General features: G+C 42.7%; 1 protein-coding gene across 1 annotated transcript; it reads left to right on the plus strand.

Annotated features, from left to right (window-relative positions):
• Positions 1 to 2,049: 2,049 nt before the first annotated feature.
• Positions 2,050 to 6,499, plus strand: cldn11a (claudin 11a). Its single transcript, XM_079527321.1, has 3 exons — positions 2,050 to 2,520; positions 2,962 to 3,126; positions 6,060 to 6,499. Exons 1-3 carry the CDS (start codon positions 2,295 to 2,297, stop codon positions 6,323 to 6,325), a joined length of 657 nt encoding a protein of 218 aa, XP_079383447.1. The 5' UTR covers positions 2,050 to 2,294; the 3' UTR covers positions 6,326 to 6,499.
• Positions 6,500 to 14,245: the final 7,746 nt, after the last annotated feature.

The raw sequence follows: 14,245 nt of genomic DNA on the forward strand, positions 1-14,245 counted from the left end.
CGACAGCTTAGATCGGAGGGTGTTGAGGGCAGCGATTCAGGAGTCCCGAGTTGGTGTTGCCTAGACCGCACAATCGCATCGCACATGTGATGGGCCTGAAAGGGAGTGGGGTCTGTACAGTTCTAACTCATAAACAAATACAGTAGGTCATTGTGAAGGGCCCTGGAAGTCCTTCCCCCCTGGGGCAGCACCCCCCTCAGCCCTATTCTTGAAGCTCTACTCTGCCCTTGGCCCTCCTCTCTTTCACCTCCACAGCACCAGGCCTCTTCTCTCTCTCTCTCTCTCTCTCTCTCTCTCTGTCTCTCTCTCTCTCTCTCATTCATACACCCCCTCTCTGACTGTCTTTATTCAATCAGTCTCTTGTCTCCTCGAGTGAGTTTTCCAACTCATTTCTCTCTATATCACCAACCATCTTAGCATGTCCGCACGCATTATGTATTTCATATTCTCTCCCCCTCTATCGCTCTGCCCCCATCCCTCTACCGGCCCCCCTGCCAACATCAAACTATACCAAAACAGACAACTCCATTAGAAGGGTGAGTGAGCGAGGGTACGAGGAGACAGTCTGAGAAGGAGAGTGGGATATGAAGGAGACACAGAGTAACGGCATGAGTGATGGAGCGTGACGCTGTCTGTTTACATGGCTGGCTGGCTGCAGCCACTTACACAGATGATCTATAATGTGTTTGTTGTATGTCTCCGCTCTCACCACAGAGGTGACACATATCAAACACAGTATTTCTATAGGCAAAAGCTTACAGTAGAGCAGTGGTTACGACACTTTTTCATGTCAAGGACCCCCAAATCGACATTCATTTGGCTGCGGACCCCCATTTGAAAAGATATGTCAGTGACCCCGATAAGAGAGGATTTTACGGCTCTAGCAGTGATTCCAAAACATATTAATTTCATGGACCCCCAGTTTGATATGCAGTAGACTACGGCTGACCCCCATTTAATGGCATTTCTATCTATGGGACTCCAATTTATATTGTAAAACCACTTTTAATTTAACTCTGAGAGTGTACAAATGGGGTCCATTTGGTTCCATTTGTACACTCTCTGAGTTACAGACCCATAAAGGTCCATTTGGTTCCTAACTATCATTTAGCTGGGGACCCCCTGGAACTCCCTCAAGGACCCCTGGGGGGGTCCCCGGACCCCACTTTGGGAACCCATGCAGTAGAGTAGGCCTAGCCTACATCTGATATGTGTAGAAAAGGCCCCATGAGATAGACAGAACAGAGAGGAAGAAAGCCAATCAAGCAGAGCAGACCATTATAATCGGTGACCTTGCTGAAATATGAAAAGTGCCTCTTCTACCTGTCTTTCTCTTAGACTGATTGCTATTCAACTGCCCCGTCACCGGGCTGGCCTGAGTGATGGAGGTCTTACTTAACACCTGGCATTCAGCAAGGACGGAGAGAAATGTGCCCTGGCCTACAATGGCTGAATCATGGCGATGGAATCAAGTTGTGCAACTTCGGGCCAATGTTGTGCAATACCGCCCCCATTTGGTCACTCGACGTTACTGTAAACTCGAAATGACCAAGAAATATATGTTGTGCGATTGAAACACGTTAAGTAGCCTTCGTTACAGTAATTATTTAGAAAAGTTAAATAGCCCATGTGGTTATATAATCTGGCAAAAAAAAAAAAAGAAGTGAATCTAAAAAATATATACAGAAAATCTAAAGAATGTAGTCTAATATCAGATTACATTCTTTAGATTAGATTTACTTTGGTATTTATTTTTTTAACTGGTCTGAGTTGAAAGGGAGGGAATCGAGGATGTGGTCAGTAGAGGGCAGCACAAATCTATACATTTCCTTATTCCAAAACAACCAGCTAGCCAGACAGTCAATATGCATATTGTATCCCTTGGCACAAGAGGGGCAGTGCGTAACTGCCTCTGGAAAAGGAATGAGATGTGCATTTTTCGTTTTAGTCTCTAAGTATCTGATTGGTCGAAAGTTTTAGTTTAGTTTTCCCCTCTGAACTTTCTCCCTATAAAACTTCTGGTGATGTGAAAGCTCCATTCTTTTAAAGTGCGCCACAGACCCTGCTTGATGGAATAATTGCTTTGACAGGAGATTAACTTTCATATTGGATTAACTTGTGTGGTGGAATATCAACTCTGTCATTACATTTAATTGCATGCCCTCGGTCAAATTACACATTTGGTCAATTTGCAACACTTAACCGCTACTCACTTTATCGCAAGGCTCATTTTGTGGTCATTGACGGTTTTTCAGCGCGGCACCAGTCCGTTTTACGCACCAGACGTTTGCGCCATGGCGAACCCGTGTCTCCAACTGAGCGGCTTTCTGATCAGCTGTCTCGGCTGGGTGGGTATAGTGGTCGCGACCGCCACCAATGATTGGGTGACGATGTGTAAATACGGCATGAACACCTGTAAGAAAATGGACGAGCTAGAAGCCAAGGGACCGTGGGCTGACTGTGTCATCTCCACTGCTCTGTACCACTGCGTCTCTCTCACCCAGATACTGGACCTTCCAGGTAAAAGCTGCTCTCTAGTTGTATGCTTTTCTTTCACTATACCTTTTTACCTAAACTATAGCCTATCATTATTTATATTTCTAAATGTTATTTTAAATCTCTTCTAAAAAAAACACCTTTATGATGATAAGGCCTTTTTTTCTTAAATTCCTCTTGCTATTTTTGTTTCATTGATTATGTGTATATGTTTCCATTTTACATTTTGTGCCTGCTATTCATTTTGTAGTTTATCTCTCTAATGTTTTTATCATGTTGCTTTCTTTTACCCTGTTCTGTAAAGCACACTATGTCTGGAAGTGTGCTATATAAATCAATTCATTATCATTATCATTTGGAATGACGATTAGACCTACAGTGAAGTAGAAGTTAACATGATGACCTATACATGGTTCTTGGGTGATCATTATATTAACATGATTCATGTGTACTGTACACCCGCAGCATACATCCAGACAACACGTGCCCTGATGACCACAGGTTCTATCCTGGGTCTCCCGGCAGTGGTGATGGTCTTGATGTCCACGACATGCATCCGCCTGGGTGACGAGCCTCAGAGCTCCAAGAACAAGCGCTCCGTGTTGGGAGGAGTGCTCATACTCATAGTTGGTAAGAGACCACCGGACCCCTCGTTCTTCTAAAGAGCTCCAGAAATCTGTTCAAATGTTGTAGTCAAAGCAATCAATCAATCACTGATGTTGGAGGTGTTTATCGCCTACATTGAAGTTAATCATAGGAGGACATATTGAGACGCGCGCACACACACACACACACACACACACACACACACACACACACACACACACACACACACACACACACACACACACACACACGTCTCACACACACACACACACACACACACACACACACACACACACACACAAACACACACACACACACACACACACACACACACACACACACACACACACACACACACACACACACACACACACACACACAGTTACATCACGGCCCGCTCCTCCCTGACCTTGAACTCCCTTATCCCAGGCTCAAAAGTTTAAGAGGTGCAGTGAAAGTATAAAGGATACAGTGGGTGACTGCTTTCCTCCCTGGGGATACGCACACATACACACGCACACACACACACACGCACACACGCACGCGCACAGACACTCATTGTTCCTGGCAGTCCATCCAGCCCTCCCCCCTGACCCCCATGTACATTCCTGTGCTCCACCTACTCTCGTCCACACCCAGCCTATTTCTGAGCCACATAGAAATCCACTCTCAGATTTAGCAGCTTTAGCACTCCCATAAATATTTGACTATTTAAGCAGTATTTTCCAGCACCATGTCCCTCGTATAGGAGAAACTATTTATGACGCCCGCGTCACCCTGGGTGGAGCTTTTTACAAAAACCTGTATGCGAAGGCAATTTCCATAACCAAAAATAATAGTGCTTTAGATATCTCCAAACACAGCACAAAACAAAATCGTATTTTCGCTTGCTCGCTCCCTCCCTCTGTGTACAATGATAAAGAAAGATCCTAAGAGGATCCTTTTTTTTCATTACTGTGGATTTCTTTTTACCCCCCCCAGACGAAAGACCTTGAGTGTGAAAAAGGCTTTACCACATAAAGCAACAGGGTGTAGAATTAAGAACAAGCATTCACACTTTCAATAACACAAAATGGAATTGCTTTATCGTCCCCTACTCTTAGGGCAAAGTCGTTCTGACACAGTGACTGGTCTGGGAAAAAACCTTTGTGTGAGAGTTATGGTCGTTAGAAAACATTTGTAGAGCTGAGAGCTGCTGGGCGTCTGTGTTCTCGCTTCTGATCTACCCATTTAGTTTGGACTAAAATCTGTACATTTTGGCACCGCATATTCACAGTATATCCACAGTATATTGACATAGTATCAGTGTGTTAAATGATTTCACCCTTTCTTTGCTCACATAGTGAGGGACTTACGTGTAGCCCAAACCATGTCCAATTCTTGGAATTCCTTATTCGAGGTTTGTCTATACTCTGCTGCAGTTCATGACATGGCATACCTTTGGTCTGTCAATATACAGTACATGTATTTCTGATACACCTCATGTTCCTGTACGTCTGTATAGTGTAAACTGTAAATCTTAATATTTATCTACATTATTTATTCGTTACTTTATCTAACAACGTTTTCACTCACCGAAAGTAACTGAATTTCAACAACAAAAAACACGATATGTCAGTAGTCAAGTAAAGGCTACAGATATACCATCCAGGTAGCTCTGGTCCATAGCCTTCTACTGCTTCTATGATTCTGCCCTGCAGTATAAGGCTATATGGGACTTTCAGTTTTAAAATCTCAAATCGAAATCAGACCAGCCTCTCCTCTTTGACCTACTCATCAATACAAAGACGGGTTGTGTCAATAGAAAGCCTACTTTCCTTAGTGGACGCACTATGAGCCCCCCACCACACGTATAAACGGTACTTTTTGGCCAAAAAGGGATTTTGTTTCCACCGGAAGAAAAATACTTTTAGTTACACCAATGCGCCTTCTACCGATATTGCCCAGAGAACTGCCTCATAGAGAATATTTTTCCTCCGGTGAAAAAAAATCCCTTTCTGGCCAAAAAGTACCGTTTATACGTGTGGTGGGGGGCTCAGAGTGCGTCCACTAAGGAAAGTAGGCTTTCTAATTACACAACCCGCCTTTGTTTTGGTGAGTAGCAAAAACGTTCTTTTAAAATACGCTAAAGAGGAGAGGCTGGTCTGATTTCGATTTGAGATTTAAAACCGAAAGTCCCGTAGCCTTATACTGCAGGGCAGAATCGTAGAAGCAGTAGAAGGCTATGGACCAGAGCTACCATCCAGGTAGCCTATACTTAATATGGGTACAGTTAAGTCATCAGTCATCATGCTAGTGCTACAGTACCACTTTGTTTTATTATGGCTATTAATATTAATATTCCAAATATGGAAAGGCATGGCAGGCAAGAGGGAACATAAAGGCAATGTCAGAGTATTACTATACATCTTCGCTGTTGGGCAGAAAGCTCCATCTCAAATATTTCATTTTCTTTAATGTTTTTTTTTGTTTTGTTTTGTAAATCGCTGCCCTATTTTATACTTTATGCCTTTATGGTATGACAGTGTCATACAAAAGTAGTGAAAATAGCCCAAGCTCACAGCTTGTAGATGACGTGCCCAAAATGGGGATGCAACAGTGGTTTTTGATTAAGTCTCTCTGTGGGTTTTATTTTCACCAATGTACTGTACTAGCCCCATGCATTAATAAGGACTTGTGACTAAATAATAACTACACTGGATCTAGTTTAGCCTCGGAGACCACAGGTGTTTTTTCCCCATTTCCTGGAAAGCAGTAGTCGCACATTGCAAAGCGGTGTGTATGTGGAGTGTACAGTACAGTACAGTACAGTACAGTACAGTACAGTACAGTGCAGTACAGTGCAGTACAGTACAGTACAGTACAGTACAGTACAGTACAGTACAGTACAGTACAGTACAGTACAGTACAGTACACAGAGTATTATGTGATCAGCTGATTGTGTTTCTTCCCTGCAGCTGCATGTGGAATGGTGTCGACCATATGGTTCCCCATCGGGGCACACCACCAATATGGCCTCATGTCCTTTGGCTTCTCCCTGTACGCCGGCTGGGTGGGCACCGCCTTCTCCCTGCTCGGGGGGTCCCTGGTCACCTGCTGCTCGACGGAGCCCTCGCCTCCCCATGCCTACCAGGACAACAACCGATTCTACTATTCCAAACAGGGGGGGCCCAACCCCCCGGCCGTGACTTCCACCAACCACGCCAAGAGTGCCCATGTCTGAGGCGCGACGGGTTTGAATGAGGGAAAACGTATAGGTGGACTGTGTACACACCCGTGGAAGGACTCAATCCAACAGACGCGCGCGCACACACACACACACACACACACACACACACACACACACACACACACACACACACACACACACACACACACACACACACACACACACACACACACACGCAATGCACATACCGGTACACACTATTACAATTTAAGTAAAATAAATTTGAATGCAGTATTAACACAGATACACAGTGTTAAAACACATACTGTATTGTGTAGACACTCACACAACTGTTTTTCACGGGGAGCTCATTCTTTGGCATACAGTACAATGGACTGTTTTTGTATTGGTGAGCTCATCTTCAAGTGTCTTCTTGAGAGGCCTTGCATGGACTCAGCCCATATGGTTGCAAAATTGCACAGGTGTCTGAATTACTGCCTGAATCGAAACCTGTGGTCCTAATCATCGTATTGTTCTGGCCATAAGGACTACATTTATTGATACTTTTTTCTATTTTTCTATGTTAATGGAGAGTACATTTTTGAGTACCTTTTTGAGTATGTGTTTTTTTTTTATTTGTATTTTCTTGAATGAATACAATGCTATGATGACTTAAAACAAATTAACACAGTGTACATCGGTCTTGTTTTGCAACAATATATTGTTTTTCCTACACTCAAATATTCAATAACTGTTTGACACATCTGTTCCATTAAATGCTACACAGTAAAATCCTCAGTGTTAATTCATCCATTTGTAACAACAGTGAGAGTAAACACAACAGGGTCCATTAAGGTTACTCAGAGTTAAATGAATGCTGGGGATTTTAATGTGTACTACTAACCCTTGCTCCCACTGGAACAATACATGGCGTCAAATTGCCCCAGATTGCTTGAGAGTTTATGTATAACAGGATCGGCTCTATATGGAAAACATGCAGATTTTGGCCAACGGCCGCTGTGTGTTGGCACCAACAGTTCCCTACATTAGCATTCTTGGCAGGACGTTATTGTCTAGTGTCTGATAAGAGTGATAGTGCTTGATAATAGCTAATCGGAGACCTGACTTGGCAGAGCTGTTGGTATTATCAGTGGGTTCTTTCAATGCTGTCAACTAAAACTAGTTCATTAGACATCATCAGAGAACATCAACGCCCTATTTTATGATTCTTGCTGCCTTGTTCATAATCTACGGTTACTTTGACTGTAACTAACTCATTGCCTCTACAGTATTATTTCCTATAACAGTGTTAGAAAATATCATATGCAATCCATTCCATAACATTCAAACTTATGAACTTCTTGTCTTCTATGAACTACTTGTCAACCAGTAGGTGTAGGGTCTGAATTTATCAATGGAAGAGTAGGGAGACAACCACTGCAGATATGCAGTATATAACTCTGCTGTAAACAGACTCTACAATCTATATACTTTAGTTTAGTTTTTAGTTTTTTTTATGAGTGAAAGTCTGTGAAATGTACAAATTTCAAATACATTGTATGTATGGGGTGTGGAACGTTGTTAACACTTGACTTGATGTGTTGAAAGTTCCAACATCAACAACTACTTAATTTCAAGTAGCTTGAATTGAACCCCATATTTCCAAGCTCTACCACACCAGTGTTAGCTTATTTATTTCTCATAAATGATACAAAGTTGTGCCATTGTTTTTGTTTTATTTTGTATTCTGAAATAAAGATTTGTGTCAGCTTTAAACTGCTCTATGTTGTAATTGTTTCTTACAAAAAAATAATAATAATCACGATATCCTTAACTCCTACTGTTAACTGTGTGTACGCACATGCGTACGTGCGTGTGTGACAATAGTGCAGATTACATGTCTGTTTTCAAGTGGAAACCTACAGATGCAGAATGTGTTTTGTTATTGGACAACAAAGACACTCAGCTGAGGACAGTGAGATAACACATTCACTAATGTGTGGAATGTGATGTGACTCAGTGACCTTACATCAGATCAGTGCAGAAGAACCTGTCCCCAAGACGCACTCGGGTACACAGTGTACTGACCCCCTACGCAAACATGCTGGACAGACAGTATGCCTAAACTAACGTGTGTGTGTGTGTGTGTGTGTGTGTGTGTGTGTGTGTGTGTGCGCGCGCGCGCGCATGTTTTCATGCTTGTGTATTTCGTTGTGTGAGCTGTGGTCACAGTAGTGATGTTCCAGGCGTACAGTCAGACAACTCACCCACAGGATGTTGGTGGGAGTGTTGCGTGGAACCAAGCTGTTCCTCTGTCTATGGTAAAGGCTGTACGTTCACTGCAACATGCTGCTCCGCTTCAGTGAGTTTGTATGGGCTATCTTCAGTGTTAATTCTGCTATCCTTATTGTTAAGGCCTATATGGATTCAAACGCAGGCATCCTTCATTGTGAGAGACCAAAATTGTACCGCTCAACCAAAAGGCAATTTGGCCAGGGAAGTTGTTGTGCTTATGAGCTTTGTGCAGTACTACCTGTCAAACAGTAGGATAGGTGTTCTACCCGACACCAGGGTTTGAATGTCTCAATGGAAGTAGAGAGACCTCCTCCAACCACTGATATTGTATAAACATACAACAAAAATCATTACAATTTGTTCCAGATTGCAGTGTACCATTGTTACAAAATGGACCTGTAACTCTCACTGAGAAAATGAAATATGGCACTGAACACGTGCGTGCGTGCGTGCGTGCATGCGTGCGTGCGTGCGTGCGTGCGTGCGTGCGTGCTCACTGTATGTGTGCATACTTACTCTATGTGTCATCATTATATCGGTTCAAACCGTTCTCCCATATCCCACAGCTGTCAAAATACAGATAGCAAGGAACAGTCAACAAATGAACAAACCCATTTTTTTGGTATTTGCAATAAATAACTTTCATTGATGCATGGAGGCAATATCAACAACTCAACAGAGTGCGCCCAGGAGCGACATAACCACACACACAGAAGAATCCAATTAAAAAGAGAAAAATAATAACAACATAAAAAAACAACTACGTTATACAACTTGGTACCAAAATATACAGAAGATGAATAAAAGAAAAAAAGGGATATCTAGTTTTGCGAGGGAAGCCAATCTCAACAAGTCCGACACACACTGACTGGACATCAGGCCACGGCAGGAAACAGGAAGAGCACAGGAAGAACATGGCATGCCATCTCTGAGACTATAAAGAAACAAACAGTAGCTCATTATTAAAGCAATATAGGAACAACATTTGTTTGCTTGTATTTTTTTCTTCTTTTGCGGAACTGTATTAAAATAGCTTCTGTATGTGTTATTATTATAATCCTACTGTTACTTAAAGATCCTTGCCTGAACCTTCTAAGCTCCTACTGTTGATTTGAGTTTCAACCATTTCAAAGTCCTCAAAAGTAAAGGTTAAGGTCTCGAACCAGACTCTGGAGAGGCTATCGTTAAAAAATATATTTTTTCCCCCGCTGTTTCTCCCAGGCCAATAACTCCTTCCACCTCTTTTATAAACACCCACCTGTGGAGTGCAGGTGGAGGGTAAACAGCTGTAGAAAAATACTTCTCTTAGTTCACTTGTCTTTTTAGTGTTTTATTTTTCACTTTTTGCATACCTATGTCCACCTAGCCTCATTGCATGAGTACATCTACTTTAAAATGTAGTCTGTAAGAATACTTTGAAGGTATTTCGATTAAATATTTTCAAAACATTGGGACAATTTCTTTTTACTTGTGAACTGCTGGCAAACCGTACGGTGTACTTGAAAAATAAAAACAGTCATTTCATAATTTAATAATGTAACTAGATATACTGTACCAATATTTACCAAATGGTGCATACAGTAGTAACTTGCAGACACTCAAGTCCATTTCTAATGTCTTATTGTAACGTAAGTATCCAATCCACTGGCCTTCTACTTAAGTAAACAAATATTGTGGAATTTGGCTTGCTTTGTAAACAGAGATAGTGGTTCGAGAAGAGGGTTATACAGTAAGTAAGTATATTTTAAGTGGGAAGTGGGGTGGTGATGGGAGGTCACACACACACACACACACACACACACACACACACACACACACACACACACACACACACACACACACACACACACACACACACACACTCTCTCTCTCTCTCCAAAGTTTGCTACTGTACATGTTTTTGTTTCCCATTTCAACCACAGTCCAATATCATCCATACCTGCAGGGTGCTGAATGCTCAGGAAAGAGTTCAACAATCAGAGAAATAAAATGTTTCAATTAATCACTTTCAACCTGGCATAGGTGACATTTTTCAATTAAAAAAATAGCAGACCTAAAAGCTGACACGTTGATTACTATTTTCTCATTTCTTATATAGGGTTTAAATGGTTAAGGGTGCATTTGTGAAATCCACTCCGATGCTCTGCTGCATGGGCACAGGATTATTTTGTGCAAAACTGGAAGGATTTTCAAGATGGCACAAATTCAGATGGGTGTGATGGTTTTGTATCATAGTAAGAACTAAATGCGCTTGTTGGTAGGATAACTAGATAATGCAATAACATTTAATTCACAAAATTAGCCACAATAGAAATATTTTGCATCACGCTTAAACTGTCTCTTTAGCTAAACACATTCATAAACAACAAGAGAGCACTCCGACACCCTCGGAGTGGATTTACGAAATGCACCCTAAAATTCAGTCTAGAAAGTGCAGAGGGCTTAAAACGTCATCACTTCGAACAGGTTTAGTAGCAGCGATATCATGATAAGATATACATTTCACAATAAAATTGCCCGAGGATTGGGGACATGGTAGGCTACTGTAGCTTTTAAAGCCAATGCCTGTGCTGAGCTGAGTTGAGAAATTAATCTGTTCTTTACTGTCTGTAACTATTAATATCCTCAATGCTGTGAAAGATGCCTGGGCATGAGAGCTACAGTACGGCTGTATTTGAAATATTGAATATACCGTAGGTGTCATTTGTTAGGATTTCTATTGTCTCGTTGCGTTCAGTCACTACATGCAAGTACAACATTTACAGTCTGGGCCTCATGCGCGAGAGCATGCGACACATCCACCAAATAGCCACAGTGAGGCGCAGGTGTGGACCACACACACACACGCACGCACGCACGCACGCACGCACGCACGCACGCACACACACCCGCATAATAAATTACATACACAGGTACACATACTAGACACACACATACGCATGCATACATTCACACACTCGTATACTGTACAGTAGCCTACCGTATACATATACACACACGCAAAGCAGACTATAAGACAGTAGGCCTACAATCCAACGTAAGAGGAGGCATGACATTGCCTGATTCCCCTTCTCAATTTGGCTGAGCTATGAATGCAAAGCTGTCATGTTTTTTTGTTTGTTTGTTTTTTCCGTTTTTTTTGGCTGAGCTGGATAGTTGGTGGTGGCTGTTTTGGCTAGATAGAAACAGTAAGAGGTGTGGAAAAGCTTTTAGGATTTGTATTTTTTTCCCCCTTTTTTGGTGTATCATATAATTCATAATTATAATTCCACCGGATGTTCCTCGCTGGTGAGGGTTTTGGGGTAGTCCCGAGGATGTGGGTGCTGAGGGGCACATGGGTACGGGCAGGAGTTTGCAGCATGGCATCATTAGATATAGTGCAGTAGACTAGACATATACTGTATAAAAGCCTATTTATACTTATAGGCGACGTGTTGTGAGCAACATTGGTGCGCAACTCAGTTTAAATCAGGCGTAAGGCTTCCCAGTACGGGACCGATGCAGCAACGGGGGGCAGGGGGGTAGTGGACAACATTCAGTGCATATGGCAACAGCAAGACCTTCCACAAATCACATGGTCTGTAACAGGCTGTTTTGTTTGTTCGGTTTGGGAGTTCCGAACCCTGACAGTGCTGCTGCTGCTACTGTACCATACTCCACAGAAATGACTATGGAAGTGGTTCCCAACCTTTTCTGAATCAGGGGCCACCTGACCACTTGTGTAAGTGGTCACTGGTCAGAGGGGGCTTGAATCAATGGAACTAACTTAGTACATTTAAAAAATGACTTTAAGTTACTATTTATTGGTTCATTAGATTTTTCAAGTAATACAATTACTGTGTTTTACTTCATTTATATTAAAATTATGTTATCAATTAAAGTTGTTTTGCCAATTATTTGTGGGCCCACTTACAATATCCTCACAGTCTCACTAGTGAGCCCCGGCCCACAGGTTGGGAATCCCTGGGCTATGTAGTTGGATTTGGCCTGACCAGAATCTGTAATGCAAAAAAAAAAAAAAAGAAAGACAAAAAAAAAGAAAGAAGTGTCCTATAGTTACTGCAGACAAGGTGGGAGGTTTTAAAAGCTTAGGCTCCTTTGGTTGGAACAGATCCAAGAGGGGAAGAGAGAGAGAGAGGGGTTAAACAGGTGGTGTTGAACCTCCTGGACACAAGCTGTGGAAATTGAATAGATTACTGTCACAAAGCCTGACAGAGAAACCAATCACAGCTCCATCACCTGTGAAATCTCACTTTAACCCCTTCGGCTGACATGAGCTGATGGACAGCAGGATGGGGAAGAGAAACAGGGAGATGGATGACTGGGGGTGCCGGGTTAAAAGAGGAGATGAGGGGGGGGGTGGATATTGGCAGAAAATAGCCTGCAGTGGAATGGATGAGGAAATGAGCGATGGGAGAGAGGTAAAGAACAGGATCGGGGGGATAATTCACTTTCGGGCTTCAATGTGAGACTGCACCTACTACCGTGTATAGTAAACTGTGTACGTTGAACTGAACTGCATGGAAATAACTGGACTGAACTGGTCAACTTGAAAGTGAACTAACTCCCATGCCTGTCAAGAGCAGCATTAGCAAAGAGAGGACCACACAGCGAAGACACAAAGAAACATCATAGAGACAAGACAACATCGTGAATCATGCAGTTTGTCCTTCAATATCCATAGGTCTGGCTAGATTAGGTTGTGACGGTGTGTGTGTGTGTGTGCGCGCTGTGTGCGTGTGTGCGTGCGTGCGTGCATGCGTGCGAGAGCTGCAAGCTGAGGCTAAAATTGGGAAGAACAAGAAATACCACATTCTACATGTCTACAAGTATATAATAAAACCAACAACACACACTTAAACACTCACCCCCCCCCCCCCCCCCCCCCCCACACACACACACAGATATGAGAACAGATGTGAGGCGTGTTGGTTTAGTTGCACAGACACTGTCTCATACACATACACAGGCAAAATGAAAGAATAATACACACACATACACACAGATGAAGGCACTATTGCAAGCAAAGTCCAGGTACCACTTTTGATAGAAAACATTGATTCCCTTCTCCCAGTCCCTGCCCAGTCCCTTGGGCTAGATGTTGGAGACACATGAGGCAAGTAAAAACAGACCTATCCAGCAGTTTTTCTCTGTGTGTGTGTGTGTGTGTGTGTGTGTGTGTGTGTGTGTGTGTGTGTGTGTGTGTGTGTGTGTGTGTGTTCTGTGCACGTGCATGCAGCTGGTTTCCTGTCTATCAGAGAAATGAAGAGCTGAGGAGACCTAGGTCCTAGAAACAGGAAGTGACCTGGGATCTGCTTCCTGCCTGTCTGTGTTGAAACACGAAGTGAAGCGTCTCTCCTTTTTTCTCACCACTCTCTCTCTCTCTCTCTCTCCTTCTCTCCCACCACTCTCTCTCTCTCTCTCTCTCTCTCTCTCTTCTCTCCCACACAGTCTCTCTCTCCTCCTGTCTCACTCAGATTGCGGTGGAATCAACAGCTGCTCACACCGTGACACATGCAGCATCATCATCATCAGTGGTGGAAAAAGTAACTAAGTACATTTACTTAAGTACTGTGCCTGAGTACTATTTTGAGGTATTTGTACTTTACTTGAGTATTTCCAATACTTTTACTCCAACTCACTACATCTCAGAGGCAAATGTTACCCTTTTACTCCACT

This window comes from Electrona antarctica (genome assembly GCF_951216825.1).
Source record: "Electrona antarctica genome assembly, chromosome: 18".
Classification (NCBI taxonomy): Eukaryota; Metazoa; Chordata; class Actinopteri; order Myctophiformes; family Myctophidae; genus Electrona; species Electrona antarctica.

Bases quoted from the DNA above. Each gene is read 5' to 3' on its own strand.
- cldn11a (XM_079527321.1), top strand. From the start codon at position 2,295: ATGGCGAACCCGTGTCTCCAACTGAGCGGCTTTCTGATCAGCTGTCTC. The intron at 2,521-2,961 runs GTAAAAGCTGCT...GTACACCCGCAG, and splicing joins CCAGATACTGGACCTTCCAG to CATACATCCAGACAACACGT. The intron at 3,127-6,059 runs GTAAGAGACCAC...TCTTCCCTGCAG, and splicing joins AGTGCTCATACTCATAGTTG to CTGCATGTGGAATGGTGTCG.